The sequence below is a fragment of the Trichoplusia ni genome, chromosome 12, assembly GCF_003590095.1.
Source record: "Trichoplusia ni isolate ovarian cell line Hi5 chromosome 12, tn1, whole genome shotgun sequence".
Taxonomy (NCBI): domain Eukaryota; kingdom Metazoa; phylum Arthropoda; class Insecta; order Lepidoptera; family Noctuidae; genus Trichoplusia; species Trichoplusia ni.
The window spans coordinates 1796430-1818629 of NC_039489.1; the positions used below are offsets into that span (position 1 = coordinate 1796430).

The 22200-nt window shown below is 34.4% G+C and overlaps 1 protein-coding gene across 3 annotated transcripts; it reads left to right on the top strand.

Moving 5' to 3' along the window:
• Nucleotides 1-2071: 2071 nt before the first annotated feature.
• LOC113499277 (pollen-specific leucine-rich repeat extensin-like protein 1) lies at nt 2072-17565 on the top strand. Of its 3 annotated transcripts, XM_026879694.1 has the most exons (6): nt 2072-2294; nt 13478-13553; nt 13950-14010; nt 14141-16233; nt 16624-16660; nt 17342-17425. In XM_026879694.1, the coding sequence occupies exons 2-5, from the start codon at nt 13540-13542 to the stop codon at nt 16640-16642; spliced, it is 2187 nt and encodes a 728-aa protein (XP_026735495.1). In that variant the 5' UTR covers nt 2072-2294; nt 13478-13539; the 3' UTR covers nt 16643-16660; nt 17342-17425. The 3 variants fall into 3 exon arrangements, with proteins under 3 accessions (XP_026735495.1, XP_026735492.1, XP_026735493.1); XM_026879691.1 differs by lacking the exon at nt 16624-16660 and having other exon boundaries at nt 17342-17565; XM_026879692.1 differs by lacking the exon at nt 16624-16660 and having other exon boundaries at nt 13485-13553; nt 17342-17565.
• Nucleotides 17566-22200: the final 4635 nt, after the last annotated feature.

A 22200-nucleotide genomic window follows, 5' to 3' on the forward strand; every position in this document is an offset into this window, starting at 1 on the left:
TAGTTCCTAGACGCCTAATGCTTATGAAGTACGTTTAAACATTTAGCAAATTACCGAACAAGCTGATCAATTAAAAAATATCTTGGCAAGAAGCCGGGCTCGACAAAGTTGTGAATTTTACAAAGACAATTTTACAATTATACGATTCTATTAACTGCCAAAATCGATAAAATGGTAAAGTAAATCAAATTGAACAAAAAAGACTAGAGTTTTTGATAATAGGTAATTTAAACCAAAAACCCTGGTGTTGTGAAAAACACAGCTAAATAATTTTGAACTAAGATAACCTTGAAATAGTCTTGACATGTTCGATGTTAACGTGTCCTTGTCATAAGTAAACCTTGCAAAAGTCTTAAAATAATGGTACAGTCAGCAACTAAATATCAATTCGTAAAAATGACTTCTGTTCAAATTTAAATCTGTACTGACTTGATTTTTAGTTTTCTTACATATGTACATAATAATAGTAGTTTTAATAGAATTAGTAATATGCTATCTCTGAAAATTTCCTAGCCGTCAGCTCAGGGCTCATGAGATACCTCCTGGCGACAGACGTATTGACAGTGGAGCCCTTAGTAATAGGATTCCGTTTTATATCCCATAAGGTTGGAACCCTAAAAACGCAAAAAAAACGAATTATCTTTTTTTAAATACTGTCAATTTTGTCACATAGCAATTTTACAAAAGAGTCTAATGTCTAGAGATTAATCTACTCTATGTCCCTGTCTTAATCCTAAAAACCCTTTGTTTTAAAACCTTTAATCCGATGGTTTTCTTGGACTTCTATTGTTGGCTGTACGCAGGTTAGCGTGTGATTCACGCAGGTCACATTGGGATTGGCACACGGCATTTCCGATTCGTTTATATACAAATTGCGTACATATGTTATATAGGTATATATTATAATTATAGTTGGAGGCTTTTTGTTCATATTTTGAACTTGATGATTCACGTTTATCTGTGTCTACGACTATTTTGTTGTTTTGGTTATTAAATTATGTAGGTATATATGGATAAACTATACTATCTAAACGTGCATTGATAAGGCTTTGGACAACAAACGACAATATTCCCATTTATTCTATTGCTTGTGAGAAATACAGAGAAAAAATAGTAAGTTTTACCGTAGAACTCCGAATCATGTTTTGTAGATTATTTATGATATTAGATTGTTTATGAGTCTTGTAAAATAACTTTAGGCCTTCCACGAATACAATGTAATCTATCATTAATGATTAAATTTTTACCCTGTAGACGAAGACTACTTCTTTATTTCTTTTTTTTAAGCGGTTTCCGAAGAATTCCGAATTTAATACTTGTTACTCGCGGGCGTTTCCACGTACATTCACCTGCACTATGAAACCCACTAATAAGAGAGTAGATGTTAGGTAGCATAAATATAAGTAGTATCTATTGTTTATAAAAATAGACAGGTATTTAACACGTACATACATAACAAAGGACATTAATAATACCGCCCACTAAAACTATTATTCATTCCGATATCTTTAGAGTCGTTTTGTCATTAAATTAATCTTGTAAAGGTTTGTAATCGCTTATATTTAATTAAATAACATGAGTAATAAACTAATTAGGGATGTGTATTGTCAATAAGTGTTTTGTGCGGGGAATGAGCTTACCGCCTAAAGCAAATGTGACATGAAAGTTTTCGCAGCTCTAGTGATGTGCGCATCGGTTTATAGACGCGTGTCGATAAGATTAATAGTTTAAAAATCTTTGCTTCCTGTTGTTTTTTTTCATCGATCATTTTATCTGAAAACGAAATCTGTAGGCTTTTTATGTAGAAATTTGGTTTACTTTTTTTCTTATGTTTCTAATTGATATCCATAGCTGAAAAACAAGCTAATGAACTTAAGATTGTTAATCGTAATTATTTAATATTATTCAAACTATTTTATAAAGAACTGTCCAATGTAAAGTTTTTATCGTACACCCTAACTTTCCTGCAAAAAGTATTATCTTGAATACGAAAAGTCCATAAAGTAAAAACATAAAGTATCGATATCGATGAATTCTCAGTAACGACATCCCTACTATTCAGTCTGTGGGCCGCGCGGGCGGCTCGTCGTACTGGCCAGGCGGCCAGCGTCGCACTCGAACGAACGAACAGTCGCACTCGCGTGGCCGTGTTTACGAATCCCGCACTATCCTGATACAACCCTAATCTGACACTCAATATTCAAATTTGGAATTTTATTTTTTTTATTGTTGTGTGTGACAATTTGCTGCACCTGATTTTTGGCTGATTGGATTTTGTTTTTGCCGCGTTTTAGGTAAGTTTAAATATTTTTATTTTATAAGTAGTTAGATATGTGTCTTTTTAGTAATTTATTTCTATTAGGTACATATTTAAATTAAGTATAATTTTAAGTAACGAAATTCATTTTATTCAGTCTAATTATGTATTTATTGCTTAGATTTATAAACTTTTTATGTTCTAAAATGATTTATAAGTTTTTTTATAATATTACTAAGTATTACCATAACAATCTCATAAATATTCCCAATTCACGCGGTTAGCGATATAATTATAAATCAGAACGTAGAGAAATGCATGTGGTTATATTTATTTTTATGTTTATCTATTAATAGTGCCTTATAAACGTTATTAATACGCCGTACGTCACGAATAGCGTTAACACACTACTATGTGTTAATGTTTTTAAAGATACGATGATGACCGTTGCCGGTTTTTTATATTATATTTATTAAAGTGAAATATTTATTTGAAACTCGTGGTTTTTTTTTTGAAATAGTTTCTGACGTCTACTTAGTGTATACTTGCAGTTTTATCGCTGTATGTTGCAATTTATAAAATATTCGTTTGATAGGGCTAAGGGCGACGTAAAGGTCCGCATGGGCAGTCCCAATTAAGGGTTCAATAGCTGCGTCTATCAAAAATTACTGCCCCTCGGATTCTAAACGGCTGCTTATTAAAAGTATATTAAAACTTTGTCAATCTTCCCGCGTTTTGATTGGTTAGTCATGTCACCCAATGGTGGTCAAGTCTTCTGTAAATCTGTAAACATATTTCCAGCCAATGGCAGTTAAGCAATTAGTGAACCTGACAACAAATTCAATTATAGTTTATCTTAGGTAAAATTTTCTAATATGGGTAATCTATACATATAATAAAATTGTAGAAAAGTGAAAACTGTACATTGAATATTTTTTTAAAAGAATAATTGGTGGGTGGTCTACGAACGATTCCGATGCCGAAAATATGATTTTTAGAATTTTTGTCTGTTTGTCTGTTTGTCTGTTTGTCTGTATGTATGTCCGGAAAGATCTCGGAAAGTACTGGATAGATTTGATTCATATTTTCAGAGAATATCAACAAGAGGTCCGGTCAACATACTTTTTACTTATTATCTCGCTTTTCGTTACAGGGGTGAGCAGGAGCCTTTTATATCTATACACAAATATCAAATTATCTCATAAACTACTGAATATGTTTCGTTCAAATTTTGCATGAAGCTTATCGTACACATGATACAACAAATATACAAAAACCATAACGCTACTATGCAGGGGGCATGAGCAGTAAAGTTTTAAATTTTTAGACTCACCCGTAACATCGTGTAATACAATTATGAAGTGTATTTTCACCCCATTGAGTAGTAGGCAGCACGGTCATCAATTTACTCAAAAAACATCACGCTATTTATCTTAAGACTTTTGGCAGAGCAATAATATATTTTTTCGAAAGTAAATCATTTTCACAAAATCAGTCAATTTATTCTCTTTCAAGTCTAATGTAGACCTAGCGCGACAATAATTTAAATAAAAGAAACATAAACTATTAATACTTTTATTATTATTCTTTTGATGCAAATGTTACTTCGTAATCGGTACATTCTTGAAACAAAGGAACTTAAATTATTTTTATTTTTATTGGTGTACTAAAATTACTCAAGTTCAAATGTGGAATGCCGTAATATGATTTTGTGTTTATTTACGATAGGTGTATATACCTATGTCTTTAGCTCGGTAATGTTGGCGATGCTACTTCAAGATAAAAGAATTCGTAGTGACACTCAACCCAAAGTTGCATGTAGTTCACATTGATCTCATCTATAATTATGCATAACAATAAATTACTGAACGACACAGTTAATTATATTACCTTGGTTCATCTGTAACTACTAGCAACAAAAATATAAACTTTCAAACAAAAAAAAGCCTTTCAAACAATGAAATAAAGTTTTCTTAAATTTGCAACATTACATAAGCCAAAAGTATTTCGGATAGAAAAACCCAGAAAACTTGCATAAAAACTTAATAGGTATGCAATGTGAAAGATCTATAAGACCAAAGCTATCAATGAATAAGAGCGTACGCTAGAAGGTTTTTGACATTACGTATCTATTGATAAAACAATGTCTACTGATACCTGGGATTTTTCAATATTTTAACGATTTGATTGGTCTACATCCACCATTACAGAGAACGCACACGTGGCCTTTCCAAAGATTCCTTTAACAATTTATTGTAATCTCTACTTATTTAAAATTTTCTTCTATCGTAGCCTGGTAAACACAGGGGAAGGAACGAGACTGAATGAGTTTTTGAGATCCCAAAGCTAAGCCGACGAGGATTAGAAACATATTTTTGGAAATTTCTCCAATAAGGCTGATAATAGAGTGTAGCTATCAGCACTTACATCCGTTATACAATGTCTGGAAGATTCATTTTGGTTGTCAGTATCGACAGCGTAACCTCATAACCAACCTCATGTAGTCTTTATTTAAGTTCCATTTATGCAGTAGGGATGACGGTATTTTACTTCAATGATCGTCAGGTAGGTTAACGAATAAAATACGTATTTTTTCTTTGTAAATTGGTACAGTAAATAGAACTCATGCGCATGAAGTCACTTTTATGTTCATATTTTGCTTTGTCGTAACATCACAAATTAGACATATCCTATACTTTAGATTTTTGTCATTGTCAATTTAAAAAAAAGGGGTGTCTGATAGTTTTTTTTTTATTATCACGCTATTTATTTATCAGCAATTTAAAGGCAAATCATGATCAAAACACCAGGGGGCCAAGATAACACGTTTCCCACCTTTTTTATTTTAGAAATAGTCCAAATGTTTGTGAGGAAGATCAGTTTTAATATTAAGAGGGCAATCAAACGTGTTTCAGGAAACCGTTTATCTGGGCGCAATTTTGCAAAATCTTATATCTTATGACACTATGTAACATCCACAGTTACCGAGCCCGACACTCACTTCACCAGCTCCGTCCACAAAAATAATTTGACATCTTATTTATATCGTCAGAAAACATCGTGTGTGAAAATAACAACTGTCTGGCTATCACTGTTCCTGAGAAACAGCCAGGTGACAGACAGACGAACGGACACCGGGGCCTCAGTAATATGGTTCTGGTTTACCTCTTTGGTTACAGTACAATAATAATTTTATGATACCTCATAATCCGTCTAACAATTTCAGGTGTAGGCCGGCCAAAGAACAGACGTGCTCGAAAATCATAACCCACCCAACTAGAAAATGGAAACCCTCGAAAGTAAAACATTTTTAGCAGAAGTGCTAAGACTGAGTTATACCTTACCATACTTGCACCCCCCCCCCCATTTTTAAACGGCTCGATTTGTCAAACATGTCGTAACGAACACTCGCACATAATTCACGTTTAAATTAAAATTGTACAATTCGTTCGGAAGCTATGATGTCACAGACAGACGGGCAGGCAGGCAGATATGTCAAAGTTATAAGCCCCTCTTTTTGGGATTAAATAAGAAAAAGTCATTAAAACAGCTGTGAAATATTTGACACCAGGATAGTATCGTAAACGATGAAATGTGTTTGATTCAAACATTTGATAGTCTTTGGGCCGCTCAAGATTCATTATAATTTAGAAAAAAAAGCAAGCTTAAAATGTAAAAAAAAGTGTTTCATTTTCAATATTGCATTACATTTTTGCGATGATCGTTATTATTAAACTTCATAGTTTTTCACATCTTGAAAATCACGCAGACGAAGTCGCGGGCAACAGCTAGTAGAATAGAATAAAGCTGTTTAGTAGAAAACAAATTTAGAGCCTCCAATACAGATTTGAAAAACCGAAACGAAGACTGTACCTACACGTTGATCGATCTCTCTATTTTTGATACGGTCGATCCGTGGATAGGTGACCATCTACATCTTAACGAGTTCGGTGAGCCACGTTTAGTTGTTGGTACTGGATTTAATTTATACGTCTTTGACTGACTGAAGGGTATTTTGTTGCCAAGGTCGTTGCTCATGTTGAGAAGGTCAGATAGGCAGTCGCTCCTTGTAAAGCGGCGGTACTTTGCTGCTCCACGACTGACTGAAGAGTTGAGAAGGTCAGATAGGCAGTCGCTCCTTGCAAAGCGGCGGTACATTGCTGCATCTGGTTAAACTGCACTAGGAACACAAAGCACTTAGGAAGCGGTGAAGGGTGGGCGAAAATGGGTGCTGTCCAATGTAAATGGTGCTGACCTTCAAAAAGTCCTACTTAGTAGCCTAATTTGAATAAATGAGTCTTGATTTTGATTTTTGACTGAAAGCTGACTCAAACATTGTTGGAAAAAGGCTGATATGATGATGATGACTATAATTAACATTGAAAACTATAGGTACTACTATATTTGTATAGGTACTTGTTATACTATTTGATACAATTGAATTCTTCCCACAATAGCGCAATCTATTAAATATTAAGATGACGTATGTCTTGTAATAGTCGACCTTTACTGCATTACGCATGCATCGCGTAAGCTTCGAATACACTTCATTTAAAATGATGACACCAGTCAACAAGCTTACCCGAGGACATAACAGACGAACACAATAAAAGAAAATTAAAAAACAAACTTAAAAAAACTCTTGTTAATTTTCTACCATAAACATGATTAGAGAAATATGCTATTTGTAGCAATTAATTTCAATTTTATCTTGTATGAACATGTCCTAGCTCCGATAATAATTATGTACCGTTTTATAAATAATAAAAAAACAGCGATATAGATAAATACTTTACCGGCTTTACTAAAGAAGCAATTTATTTAACATAACTTCAACTGATATCCTACCACCGTCTATTAAAATAAGAAGAAAATCAATTGTTAGAGAAGGACACTACTATACGTGATTTGGAGCGCCTTCTCGCTTCCACTTACTACAAGAGATAGTGGTGATTATCTTGGTCTGAAACATCGGTACAATAACAAAATTCTATCTGAATTTATGTATTCAAAGATTAATATCTTTGAATACATCAGGTCTATGTCGTCTTAGGTTCATTGGCCTTAAAGCCTAATACTTAGTCATCAAAGCAAATAGGTCATCATCTGAAAATATCATACCTACTTTGTAATATTATTTTGATCATAACATTAGGATCGATTACGAATACTTCCATTGAATAAGGAAACATTTAAAATGTGTAATAATAAACAATTTGAATTAAAAACATCCAATTATTTAATTACCAAATCATGTCATTAGTTAAGTCCGTAACATTTTTTTTATAAAAAGAGTTTATAATTAGTATTACTTAATGTTTTTGTTTGTTTGTTATTATATACACGGTATATGTATATATACACGGTAAGTCATTTAGAATTCATAAATAAATAACAACATAAACGTATTACATGAATACATAGTAATTACTGAAAACTGTACAACTGGTCAGATCTGACTGTAGTTTCACTATGTTTTAGTGGCCCCTAGCACCTTACCAAGGCTTCGCTCTCCGTCTAAGCTAGACTGTGTCACAGATGATGTGTTTAGCAGCATAATAAAATTAAAAATCGAGGTTAAACAAGAGATGGCACGAATATAAAAAATCATCACACAGACTATGTGTTTGTGCGTGTTCAGCCGGCAAATGAAAGGTTTATTATTATTTATCTTTGAATATCCCACTGCAGGACAAATGCTGCCCTTCATCCATTCTGTACGGCTATCGTCAGTCTGTCCAATTATTCTGCGTTATTATAAAACCTGACTCTTACAAAGCAAGTCACTAAATGTCTCAAACTCAATTTCATATCCCTCATGTAGAATACTGCATTATTATAAGACCTGACTCTTACAAAGATCTTCAACTCAAATACACCCTCATCCAGACTAAAAACGTGACTCTTAAATTATAAATACAAGTTGTGTAATGACATAAGCCTTGCGTCCCATCTCCTGCGTCAGCCGCGTCTCTCGACGACGCAAGCGCATGATCCGGCGCCGAAACAGACGGATAAACAGACGTAAACAATGGTTTCCCTGAATCAAAGCATTTCGGATTACTGAGACTTGATTTACGAAGCTAAAGAAGCTAAGGATATCCTTGATAATAGGATGTTTGTCTTGCTAGTAATTTCTTAAGTAAGGGTGTTGGTAATACGGAAAGGAGACGTTGCTCTACGCTGCGTAGTCCTTTGTGTCTCGTGCACAGCTGCTTGAGAGTTGCGGGTTTATAAATGAGGAATATTAAACAAGTTTATTTTCGATTGAATTGATTGATTCGAAATGACGTTGGGAGCCACCGTTTCCCAATTTCAATAAACTTCATCTTTTTTTAATGTTCACACAAACACTTGTTGAGTGCTCACTATATGATTCGATTTGAATCATATATCGAGCACTTGAAGGCAATTAATCTACAAGACATTTTTATACTTTTTACATTACAGTTCATTTTAGATTCAGGTAAACAATAGAGATAGACTTCTTGACTTGGTTAGTAAGTTCTGTTCAGTCCCTGTTTATTTACTACGTCATTCCTTTTCAAATTAACTGATCACTCTTATCGTGATTACTTGACCACAAGATTGACAACCAATCAGAGACATGATTAATAAATCTTCAAAATAATTAGAAGATGAAAAGTTACTTAAAGAAATTCATAACACGAAAACTATGTAGGTTACAAAACTCGTCCAACTCCCAAATCTGATTACAGTAAGATCTTGGCACAGGTGTGAGCAATTAATAAGGCGGCCATTTTGTGGCAATAATAACTGTTTGCACCTGGAAGATTAGCTGTACACTGTATCGGCCAAAACGTTTACATGACGAAACATCCTGTTGAAAAATATACTCTTAATTTGTGTTTGAATCTATTGGATTACGTATGTCGGCTGCTATTAAACAGATTCAAGATATTCTTCAATTGAAATCTCTATATTCTATGACTAATATGCAAGTCTTCTCGATTTACAAACCACTTCTCCTATCGCGGGTCTGCTGGTAGACACTTCTAATGAAACAATGCAGCCTTGTAAGTCTTTTCTGCTATGTTGTTTCTTTTTACTCTTTTGTATGTACATGACCTATTAGATATATCAGGTGGGATTTCCCATTTGTGGGATTAAAGGTTAAGATTCTTCTGCAGGCGGTTATACTAAGAGCCTTTAGATATGGACCATTTGTCGACTTATAATTTTGATTGAGTTGAGCTTTAAGCTCACACTTTGTATTTTGCTATATTTTTACTTCCTTACATGTTATCACTTCTGCCTTTTCCTTTAGATGGTCTTCAACGGTTTAGTCTCTGATACTAATCGATACAACCTAAATTAGTTATTCGCACGTTATATACATGCTTATTTTACATTTTAAACGGAAAGTTATAGTGACTTTTTCTTTCGTTTCTTCTCTGTAGTTGCCTAAAAAGGGATGAAGACTTCTCATCGTTTTCTCGACTTCCAAAAAACGCTACCTAACTTAATGTGAATTTGACTGCATGGATAGTAGAGTGGTAGAGGTCACCTCGCCAAACCCACAGAGCGCGTCGTGTCGCGGATTCGATCCCCGCGTAGGACAAGCATTTGTGCGATCCACGAGTGCTTGTTCTGAGTTTGGGTATCATTGCGCATGTGATTTGTATATTTGTGAAAACCTCCGCGATAAAAGGATTAAATTCCTTAGCGCGGGAGTCGTTTTTAAAACAAATAATAATAAATAAAATAACTTTTAATATTAAACAAATATCCCACTACTACCAAAATGATTGTATACTTGCTCTCACCTACCTACCTCTCGACAAGAGGCCATCGGTTAAATTATGATGACGCGTCATTTGGCTATCGCCTGCATTCCTGGCCAATCTTCAGAAGAGGGTTGCGAAAGCCGCTGACACACGGTTTGTGATTGATATGGTCAAAGCTCGAGTTATTCTGTTAGGTGGCGAAAGGTATATCTAGCACTGAAGATCTAGGATTAACATTGATATTTTTTTCATAGACCACTAGTGAAAATGTTTATCTAGTTTTCGTTCAATATTGCAACAATAATTAACTAAATGAGAACGGCGATTTTAGTAACTATTTTTTTAGTTTAGATTTAATCTTCTTCTAAGAATTGTCTGATACCACTCCTAAACCTCCTAACACCATGTATCCTAAATATCAGTGACTGCATAAATTTAAAAATCTTTCTTTCCTTTCTTACCAGTTAAAGCCAATTCACTTCATGGCACAAAAACAACAATAATAAAAATGTATGTTAATGACATTTTGAGGATATGTTCCGCTAAAAGTAATGTATCACAATGGAGGCTGACCATCATTGCTATACATAAATAACATTACATATATTACTTTCTTCTGCATTTTTTATATATCACTTAGTAATACTTAGGTAATGATGTCTTAATATTCTTGTCGAAAGCTCGGCACTCACCTGCGCCGGCGCACGCGGCCCAGTTCCCCGTCCTCAGCTAACAATAGAACCGCTGAAACGTGTCACTTTGCCAGTTATCATAAGTTTCATAACACCGCATATGCAGGGCTTGGTATTTTCATGAAATGCGACCTAGATTCAATTTATAAAGTAGCATCTACTGTTTAGTTATCAGTAGGTAAAATGCAAATATTGTTTAAATAAGATAACTAACTAAAATAATCCTACTTGCGGAAAAGGGATCCCATCACCAAGTACCAAGAACCGTTAATAAATGAAGGCTTAAATTCTTAAAATTCACATTTTCAAGCATTCCTGAAATCACCGTGATTCAACGTTCACACAATTATATTATGAATCCCGTTTCTCGAAAATTGAAATGAGAATTTCAATTATAACCATCTTTTTGGTTTCAGGAATATCTCATACTGAGTACTTATTGCCAGCTTATTTATTTCTCTCTTTACATATTTATTATTATAACCCACTATGTCACGTTGCAAACATCAAAAACAATGCCAAGAGCAATAATTATAAAATAATAATAATTTACATTATGATAATATATCAAAAGCACGCGCGCAACATATTTTGTAGTCTGTAAGATATATTGGAAGAACAAGCTGCAATGTCCATCACATCTATAACGACTCAAAGTGTTTATAAGGCAAATCGGCAATATTCGTTTGTCTAGAACAGTGCTAGCCGATCTGAACCGAATGTACGTATAAGTTCCAATAGAATATGAAAGAGAGAGCAGACCTTGCCGCTATCAATGAATAGGAAAGAGATAGATTGTTTCCTATCCATATAACTTTTCATCAATTGTTATCATTGATAAACAACGTTCCAATGCATGGAAATGAAGGTAAAAGTCTACTTATTGATATGAAATGTCATACAATATATTATTTAATTAGCTGTTTCCTGCGACTTCGTCCCCGTGGGTAGAAAATATAAGTTATGATATATACCCGCCCTGTTTTTTTTCACATTTTCTATTGTGTCTTCGCTCCTATTAGTCGCAGCGTGATGGTTTATAGCCTAAAGCCTTCCACTAAGAATGGTCTATTCAACACAAAAAGAATTTTTCAATTTGGACCAGTAGTTCCTGAGATTAGCGCGCTCAAACAAACAAACAAACTCTTCAGCTTTATATATTAGTATAGAGTATAGATAAAATAATGACATTAATAGGACAAGATTTTTTTTTTTTAAAAAGTTTGAAAGCATTGAAACGCATGAAATTGGGGTCTAGTAACGTCACTAACCAATGAAACTACTGATAAGTGACCTCACTCGAGATTTCAAATTACAGAATCGTGATAGCTATCATAAACGTAATCTTAGTGCAAATGCATAGTAGGCAAGCCGAGTACCATAGCGGTCAACATGCTGTATCATCTTCAAATGTTTGTCCTATGAAAAGTTCAAGTTTGTGAAATAAAAGAACAAGACATTTTCGAGTACCGTAATAGTACCATAGTCGATTAAAAAAAAATGTTCTAAAAAAATTTTGTAGCAATTTTCGTATAGAAAAAGCTTGTCGTGGTGGTTTTGTCATGCGACCAAGCATGGTTGGGAAATTGACTACTTGTGGTATAACTAACTTGTTTATCTATACTAATATATAAAGCTGAAGAGTTTGTTTGTTTGTTTGAACGCGCTAATCTCAGGAATTACTGGACCAAATTGAAAAATTCTTTTTGTGTTGAATAGACCATTCATCAAGGAAGGCTTTAGGCTATAAACCATCACGCTGCGACTAATAGGAGCGAAGATACAATGGAAAATGTGAAAAAAAAACAGGGCGGGTATAAATCGTAACTTATATTTTCTACCCACGGGGACGAAGTCGCGGGCAGCAGCTAGTATGTTAATAATACTTCTTGTACTCTTATGTCAATAAAACTATGGTTATTAGTCACGAAGGAATGGAAAGGCGCAGTTAGAGACTAAATATAATTCTGGCGGTTAGCCATGCACTATAATTATAGTAAGAGTGCCAAAATTCTAATAACATTACATGCCATGTCTGGCATCAACGCTCTATGGACATGCGTTTTTCATTGTGACTAATTGTTTTATGCTTTTGGAATGACTGTGAAAACCGGCAAACAGTCGTAATAGGAAAATTTTGCACAATAGGGATGATGACTGGGTATAAAAAGGCAAAATCTCATTAGTCCCTCAGTTAGATAATTGAAAAGTACGAGACACGATTTTTTTCCTTTTTTAGAAAAACTAGAATTGACAAAGATTAACTGCTTTAAAGTTTAGGAGAGGGGGCTTGTGACGTAACGATATGGTAAAATTTATACTCAATCGTGACGTCACACGTAAGTTTCATTCACTGTAATTTGGTCAATTAATGTTTGCGGGACAAATTAACAAATACGTATCCATTATTATACATAAAACTAGAAGACGGACACTGCAAAAATTGTCATCTTCCCTATTGTTTTTTGTCATCGTAGGAATTGCCGTTAAAGATTTTCGCCACAACAGAACGCATTGAGAATATTTAGCAAAAAATCAGTCAACTGTAAAAACCATTTTCCTTGAGAAAGTATTTTCCAACATTCCAAACTGAATTTGAAATGAAACGAGTTATTATAGATGCTAAGTACCGAACGAAACTGCAGCAAGCATTGCTCCAGTTTCTATTAATAGTTTTACCTAGCTTCTGACCTTGGCCAAAGCGTATGGTATCGATCATGAGGCGAGCTTTCCTTAAAACATGTGTTTACATATTTACATGGCGTGATCTCATTCCACAGAAACGAGAAACGAGAGGCAGCCGACGCGTTTGTATGGAATTTTGACTGCATAAGACAAGAAAATGGCGCAAAACGGGTAAGATATTCAAATTCTATAATTTCATGATAATGTTCTAATAAAGTATACCAAGGTTGGCTATCGAAAGTTATTTGAGGAATATTTCAAAAGAAAGAAATGAAAGCTATAACGGGCTAATCGGTGTTTAAATCCCAAAAGTATGTCGAAATTAACGACCGCAGTCAACGCTAACCCAAGTCAAATAAAACTGCTGAAACAATTCCAGTGGCATGAAAAATGGGAACAATGATAAACCACGATTAATAAAAGTATTCTATTTCGATAATGTACAACGGATTCCGGATAACTGGCTTAAAAGTGGAATAGGTCACAGCAGTCGCCCTCGGCTCACGTTAAGCTGAGCCCACAGTGTCAGATTGTGTAAAAATAACGCAAATCTTGGCCGTCTTCCAGGTACGGACCAGCCGCTGGACACATCGGCAGAATTCCCAACTACGGAAAAACTCAGGTCAATGTAAGTATAAAATGTAACATTTTCTGCATGTGTTATGTAAGAAATAACATTTAATTTATGTAAAAAAAATATATATTTAGGCCTTTACCACATTAGAGCATTTTCTGATATATCCTTTTGGCATTTTCAGCCAATGGGTGCCTATGAACCACCAGCGTGCATACAAAACGCTATGATGACAAAGGACAAGAAGCCTTTCACATACACGCCTGGTGGCCTCGATTTATCACAAATTCGGACTCCAAGCATGGCCAGAAGACTGGCCCGGCAGCGATCTCAAGAAGAACATGAACAAAACTACGCACAACAACCGACTAACGGCGGCTTCCATCCGCAAGGAGGACCAGCCCCACCCCCACCACCACCACCGCCACCAAAAATGCCCGTCCCCCCTCCTCCACCCCCAATAGTAATACAAGTACCCAACTCCAAATCCCCTAAACCGATTGTGCCCGGCGAACGACCTGAAATAGTAATTCCTGAAAACCCAATCGGAATGTTACGAAAAACGAACAGTCCTTACCATTGGGAGACAGAAAAGGCTGAGCTGCAGAAGTTAGGTAACACACCTAGATATGTGGATAAGGTTCCCAGTCCTTTGACTGTTAAAATGCCTCCTTCTACATTCACACAGCAACAGCCCCAGAGTTATAACTCTCCGCCGTCACACAACAATTTCCAGCGGTCTCCCTATGGTAATCAAAATAAGCCAGAGAGCCCAATTTACAGACCAGAGCCTCAGTATTCTCACCAGCACTCTTCATCCCCGCAAGGGTCACCACCGACGAGAGAAATTTTGCAACGACAGGACTCTCAATTTAACAAGAGCCCTCAGCCGTATGCAGGCCAGCCAATAAATAGCGGCTCTCCATACTCCCCTAGTCCTAACAACAACTGGAGGCAGCCAGAGAAAAGGGACTCACCTGCCAACAGTCCTCATTCTGCATCCTCGAATCGCAGTCAGTTCTCACCGAACGTCCAGCAATTCTCACCAAATAACCAACAATATTCACCGAACAACCAACAGTATTCCCCTAACTTCCAAAATCAAACTCCTCCAACCAACTCCTCTCCAGCTTTCCATACTTTACCAAGAGTTGGCCAAAGGAACGCAGATGTTCAAAACAATAACGTTACGTATAATAATACCAAACCAAGCCCTCCAGCGGAGACCAACGCAGCTCCCTGGAGAACTGCTACACTAAACAGACATCCTAGGGAGCAAGATAGTCAACAACCTATTTATAATAATACTAACTCGAATCAAGAACAACAAATCCCTCCATGGAAATCGAACCAGGCCACTAATAACGAGAGTGCCTATGTCCCGCCGTGGAAACAAGAAAATAAGGCTCAACAGCAGTATGTGCCGCCGTGGGTGAACACTCAGGACGCGAATAACAACAAGGTTCAAGAAAACCATGCACCATGGAGGACGCAGGAAGCTCCTGCTTCTCCACCGAAATCTAACCAACAGCAAGAGCAACCTCGTTACCAGTCAACCATGTCTATTCCTGTGACACCAAGAAAACAAAACTTCCAACAGGAGTACAACAACACACCACAAAAGGAGGCAGTATATGTAAACGAGGAACCAGTCTACTTCTGCCCTGAAAGTCCGAAATCTATACCTCCTTGGGTGAAGACACAAAAGGAAAAGACAAAGACTCCTCCACCAGCGTGGGTGCAGAGGCCATTGGAAGGCAGAAAGAGTTTATCGAGGGAGCTGAACACGCCACCAAGAGATTCAAACCAAGAACCTGAATGGGTGAAAAAGAGTAATGAGATGCAAAGAGGTGCTCGCGAAGTGATCAGTCCGCCAAAATACCAGCAACCTGTACAGCCCTCGTGGTCAACGAGGCCCTCAGAGAACCGCAAGAGTTTGCCAAGGGATAATGCACCTAGTGCTGCAGGAACAAGGGTTATTCCTATTCAGATGGAGGTGTCGGCTACTGAGACGAGGGATGGTAGGCACAGCGGTCACCCACAACCTCAGTTGAGGATAACGATTGGTATGAATAACCCTAGCGATCAAGCTCGCGCGCCTTTCTCGCCTCCCACCCAACGTATTATGAGGGTGTTGTCACCTCAGCTGGTGAGGATGGACGACTCCAACCAACAGCCAGAGCTGCCGACCCTGAACAGAACCTTCCAAGACAGTCAGCCGAAAACGAGGATAATACCGATACAGATTGAAGGCGGCAATGGCGGGGCAAACAAAAGGTAAATAATATATGATCACGCGTTATCATATAGATTTTTATGGGTTTTTGAAGGTCCATAGGTCATTGACCCTCCAAAAAGAGTTGGGAGTTATTTTCAGTTCAGTTTAGTTTTTGTTCAAAGTTAGTCTCAGAGACCAGATTTTTCTTTATGACTTTTTCTTAAAACACACACACAAATAAATAATTTTAAACACTTTGTTAGTTTCAACTTTTCAATGTGGAAAGTAACTTGAGAAAGACAAGTTGGAACTTGTTAGTTAGTTTTTAAATAAGTATTACATAATTATGTTATCATTTAATCACATTACCTTAATACTTAGTCTCGTTAAGGTCTACAATCAAACACATTTTACAAATATCACATTACAACCAAGTGTCCTTATTTCAGCTTCGGTGGGCGGTACTAAGGGAGCTACTGATTCAAAGTAAACAGTTTTCACAGCTTCGCCATGACTCAGTTTTACGCTTGCTTTATATTTAGCGCGGTCTTCCAACGAATCTAATTTTAATTTACACTAATCGAATCATTCTCCACTAATTCTGATGACGCCATAATTAATTGGCGTCTCAGGTCCATCACGATTTCAGGTCATGGCTTTTTTTCTAAAATTGTACCTAATAGGGTCAGCTGTTTTTCATTGCGCTTTTTAACTCATCGTTGTTTGACTTTTATTTGTTACTTAAATAAATAATTTTCAGAATTTCTCCATTAATAAAAAAAAAATGTTTTATTAAAATAATAAATAAACTTCTTTTTCATTTAAAATTGCACGTTGTTCCGTCTAAAAAAGTTATACGTTTTCCGATTTTATATTTCACGTTATCTTTCTATGGATTTCTATAATAATACAATTTTAAACTTTTGTGTAAATAACAAAACAAAATAAATTAAAACAGATAAACTTTTAAAATGCACGTTGGGTTCGTCTTAAATTCTAATAAGTTTTGTCGTGTCGTGGTATCAATTTTCTTAAATAACAAAACAATTCTTCTTCATAATTATCGCGAAATAAAAATATTAATATTCTTCAAAAACAAATCATACTAAGTATACTAAACTAAAAGCGTTCCTTTACTCAATACTCACAAAACGTATTATTTTCCAGTGTCTACTACCACAAGTTCACGCAAGAGGGTCCCCCAAGGCAATCGAAGGCTTTCAGGGTCCTTCAGATCATAACTGGCACCGAAGACCTGGATGACATTCAGGTGATGGAGAAGCATCATGGATTCACAGATTTATGAAGTTTTAGATAGTATGTATATAATTAAGTAATAATAAATCACTGTGCTCGGAAAATTTAAGTATAATTTATTTAGCAGCACAATAATTTTTATTATTCAATAAGATATAAATTAATTTTATTTGCTTTGTAAAGTAAAATCGAAATGAAAATTTAGTAATTTAGTAATTATCTATTATATTGTGTAAATTAAATTGTTTTAACTTTTGGATTATTTAAATAATATTTTTATAAATGTTTTTAACATCCGAAATCAGAATTGTTACGTATATTTTTATAAATAATGTTTATTGTGTTAATAAATAATGCTAATGTACTTTAATAAATTTATATTTTGTGTAAAATTAATAATTATTTTATACTTATTGTATGTATAAACGAAAAATAATTGCGAATCGAAATATTATGCTTTTATTTCGTTATTTACTAATGCTCATGGACACAGCTAGCTTACCAAAGAATGTGTAGATGTTAAAGTATAAATTAAGTGGTCTTTAGATTAATTTATAAAAATATAAATTATATTTTAGGATAATTTTAGTTTTACGTTATATTTATTGTTTATTTGTTACCAAATTATAATAATATAATTTATTACTCTACGCTTAAGTTAATAATAATTTTAAATAGTTAAAATGTGACTAATAGTCCCTTTATATATAAATATGTGCGTCATATATATTGCTCATGGTTTTTATGTATATTTTTTGTTTTTATATATTTTTATAGTTTATTGAAGTATTTCACATTTATGTTATATCTATATATTTAAATGTCTGATACGAATTAACGAGATTACATTACTAACAAATTAATTGAAAATTAATGTTTAACAAAGTAAGCATTTCCGAAGTTCCCAAAATATTTTGTGTATTGTGATTAACTTAAAATTTATTGTTTAACGTTATAGTGATGGATCTGGTCAAAATTGTATTTATTATTTATTTATTTTCACATATCACCACAATTATTTATATTCATTAATAATATGTATCAATATTTATTAATACTTATTAATAGCCACTTCTAACTTCATATTTTTTTTAACTAACAGGAGCAAAGTCAAAATTATTTGACTTCTACAAAAAAATTTAACACAAAAAAGAATTGTGTACTTATTTTTTAAAATAGTTAGTAGGTACTTATAATCACTTTTCATTTTAATATTTTATTAACCTTATATTTATTTTTATTTATTTATTAATAAATGGCCAGTTACCATCACTATAATAAATAAACGTAATACTGGAAACAGACGAGGGGTGTGGCAATCTAGTCAGTGTGATCTTTTCTAAGTATATTTCGTATATACGCCTAGGTATTATTATAAAATTTATTTTATATTTAAATTAAAGATTTTATATTTTGCTTAATCCTATTATTACATATGTTACTTATTATTATTTAAGTATAATTTACTTTTATAATAAAAGCGGTTAAATTTTTATTCGGGTTTTATTACGATAAAATGTTATTGTTTTTTTAATAAATATAAAAAGGAGTAGGTATCCCGAAAACTCAATGAATAATAAACTTATACACTTAATAAGTCGTGAAGTTCTCACAATGTTCTAAATACAATAAAAAAAATTTACTAAGGAACTTAAACAATATTTAACTTAATTTTATAAGAAATACAGATTTAGATTTTTTTAAGTGAACAAAATTAAAGAGTAATAATTGTTGCCTCTAAATAAGTGGCTTTTTGTCTAAAAGTCTAACATTTGCAGGTATGTGTATACTCTATTTATAAGTAATAGATATAGGTACTATGAAAAGGAAGAATTTTTGCCTATAAAAATAGTTTAATCTAATGTACCTAGACAATTGGAGTATAATTATAAATTTAATACGCTAGATACATGTTTTCATCCGTTATTTGCGTACTTCCATATAAAATGGGGGTCGAGTAATCAGCTAAGTTCGCGAGACACCTGATTTAGGGCCTAACGGATATTTACGATGTCTGACGAAGCAGTAAAATACATATAAAACTTATTTTATTTTACATGTCTTTGTACAGTCAAGTCCAAACAATGGTGCATTTTAATTAATGTTATTTTGTTGTTCCTAATTCTCTTTATTCAATACCGTTATTTGAAAGCCTGAATTCAACTATTGCTGGGCTTAGGTGAACTTAGATGGTTTCAAATATGGTCTTCCCTGGTGGTTGCACATGTTAAAAGGTGAAAAAAATCATCTGTGTAAAAACATCCGATACATATTTAGCGATAAAAAGATTTCTAGAGATACAGCCTGGTGACAGACGGATGGATAGCTAGACAGACGGAAATATAGTAATAGGTTTCCTTTTTTATCATTTAGGTAAACAGTCCTTAAATACACTACTCATTTAAATTTGTTATAGAAAATTGCAGTCAAGGATATTTCTCTATCTTAAAAAAACCTAAATAGCATTTTCAATACAGTGTTTTTGGCCTACTTATCTATTTCAATAAAAGCCGTTCCACTGACCTGTACCGGACTGTACTAAATCAGTAGATAACAAACAGTTTTACGACGGACGTACAGCCGACATCAGATTGTGATGGATCCACTTTGTTTTCGTACACGTTTCGTATTTACTCTATAATAAGGAAAGTATATAAAAGCTCTTTTTTATAACTTTATTGAATGATTTATTAATTAGATGTTGTGTTAGACAAGTGGTATAAATGGGGTTATGTGCTCCATCTAGTGTATATTTGTGGTAATTTAGTTTGTGTTTATTTGCCTCGTTAAATCGGAATCCGTTTTATATTGCATGCTGAATGAATCAAGGTTTCAGGTACTAGGTAGACTTTGTAATTAAACTAAAGACAAAGTTTCGAAATTAGTGAGAATACTTCGCGCAATGCGTTTTCAGTCAAACGGTTGAGATAGCAGTTTAATCGACTGTGCACAGATGGCGCTGTTCATAGAATACTATTACATATTTAACTAATACATATTTTGTATGGAAGTTTCATGCAAAAACTATAATGTTACAGTTTTTCAGGTAAATGCTATCTCTACTACGATGCATTTCAACATTTGAGAGGTTCGTCCTCGCTGGTCATAGGTAAGTTTATGCCTAACAACAATCAATACTTACAACGGGATAATAAAAAAAGATTATAATGAAAGATCAAAATGTTTTTATTTCTGGAGGCCTAAAACATGCGCTTTGAAACTTTAGATTAAAGATGTCGTGGTTCTAAGTAGTCGTTTCCACAATGTCCATGGTGGTTTCTTGCCGGTTCTTCTCCAAAGAGGGTTTGACACTATGGAGAAGAACCGGCAAGAAACTCCAGCTTCTGAGTCTGATGTATGGTCGCTAGCTGCCTTTGTCATTTGAAACAAAAATCATGCGACAGTAGAGCGTTTAATGTCATACTGAACTATATTTATTATAACTTACACATTTTTATGTAAAAACCATTGAAATTTATCATAATGTCTAAAAACTTGGCACCAGTTTACTAAGTCATCCAAAATCAGTAGTCACGTCGAGTTTTATTTTAATTTTGATAAATTTTAAATGGTTTCAAGGCCGTTCCAATAAACATAGTTTAATGGCGTTCATATAGGTCAATTCTATTTTCAATAAAATATGAAAAGTGAAGAATATCGGAATGCTAAAAGAAATATGTTGTTGTTTATTTAAAACAAAAGGGGTTAAGTAGGTATGATATGATACGAGGAATTATTTATTAGAAGGTTATCGCCATAAAAATCAACGACATTGAAATTTGGCATTTAGTCAGCTTGGTGACAGACGGATGGATAGATAGACAGACGGAAATTTAGTAATAAGTTTCAATTTTTATCCTGTAGGTAAAAAAGCCTTAATGTTTTCTATGTGGAAGCCAAGAATATCTTATCCATGTTAAAAAATCTAAGTATTTTTTTTTTCAACACCCTATTTTTAAGGTTAAGAAGGTATGATACAAGGCATTGTTTATTAAAAGGTTAACGCCATAAAAATCAACGACATTTGGATAATAATAATATTTCACAACTTTCACACAACGAAGTAGGTACAAGATAACTGATAAACATACTTAAACTTATAGATAAATTACATTGAGTCACAGAACAAATGATCGTGCTCATCGCATAAACATTTGTCTTAGCTGAGAATCAAACCCGCGTACTCTGTTATAGCAGTCTGGGCTTCTGACCACCAAACCATCATTCCAATCAGATATAGTTTTTTTTGTTGTATTGATAGAAGACGGATCTAGGAAACAATCGCGGCATCATCTAAACTCATACCGGCTGGACTGCTTAGAAACAGGATGGAGGATCATGGAAGGATTTGGAAGCCCCTTTGCCCAGCATTAAGGCACAGTGGACTAAATAAAATATGATACTGTAACACTGATGTGCGCAATGTGTCCATGACTATTAAATCAGTGGTCGTGGGTTCGATAACTACCTACGACTGGCTACGACCAACATTTGTGTGATATCATCGGTATCTGGGTGTTATTTAAGCATGTATGTCATCATCATCATCGGCCTAGCCTTTTCCCAACTATGTTGGGGTCGGCATGCATGTATCTGGTGACCATACTTCACGCTCTCTAGTTTGGGAAAAGATGGCTCTGAATGAGCAGAAAAATATATTTTTAAAGTATTCGAGAAATTCGATGTTCCACAATTATGAATTACGAACTCCTTCGCATAAATTCCTCTATAAAAACGTTGGCTACATTTATTTTCAAGCGTTTGACGAT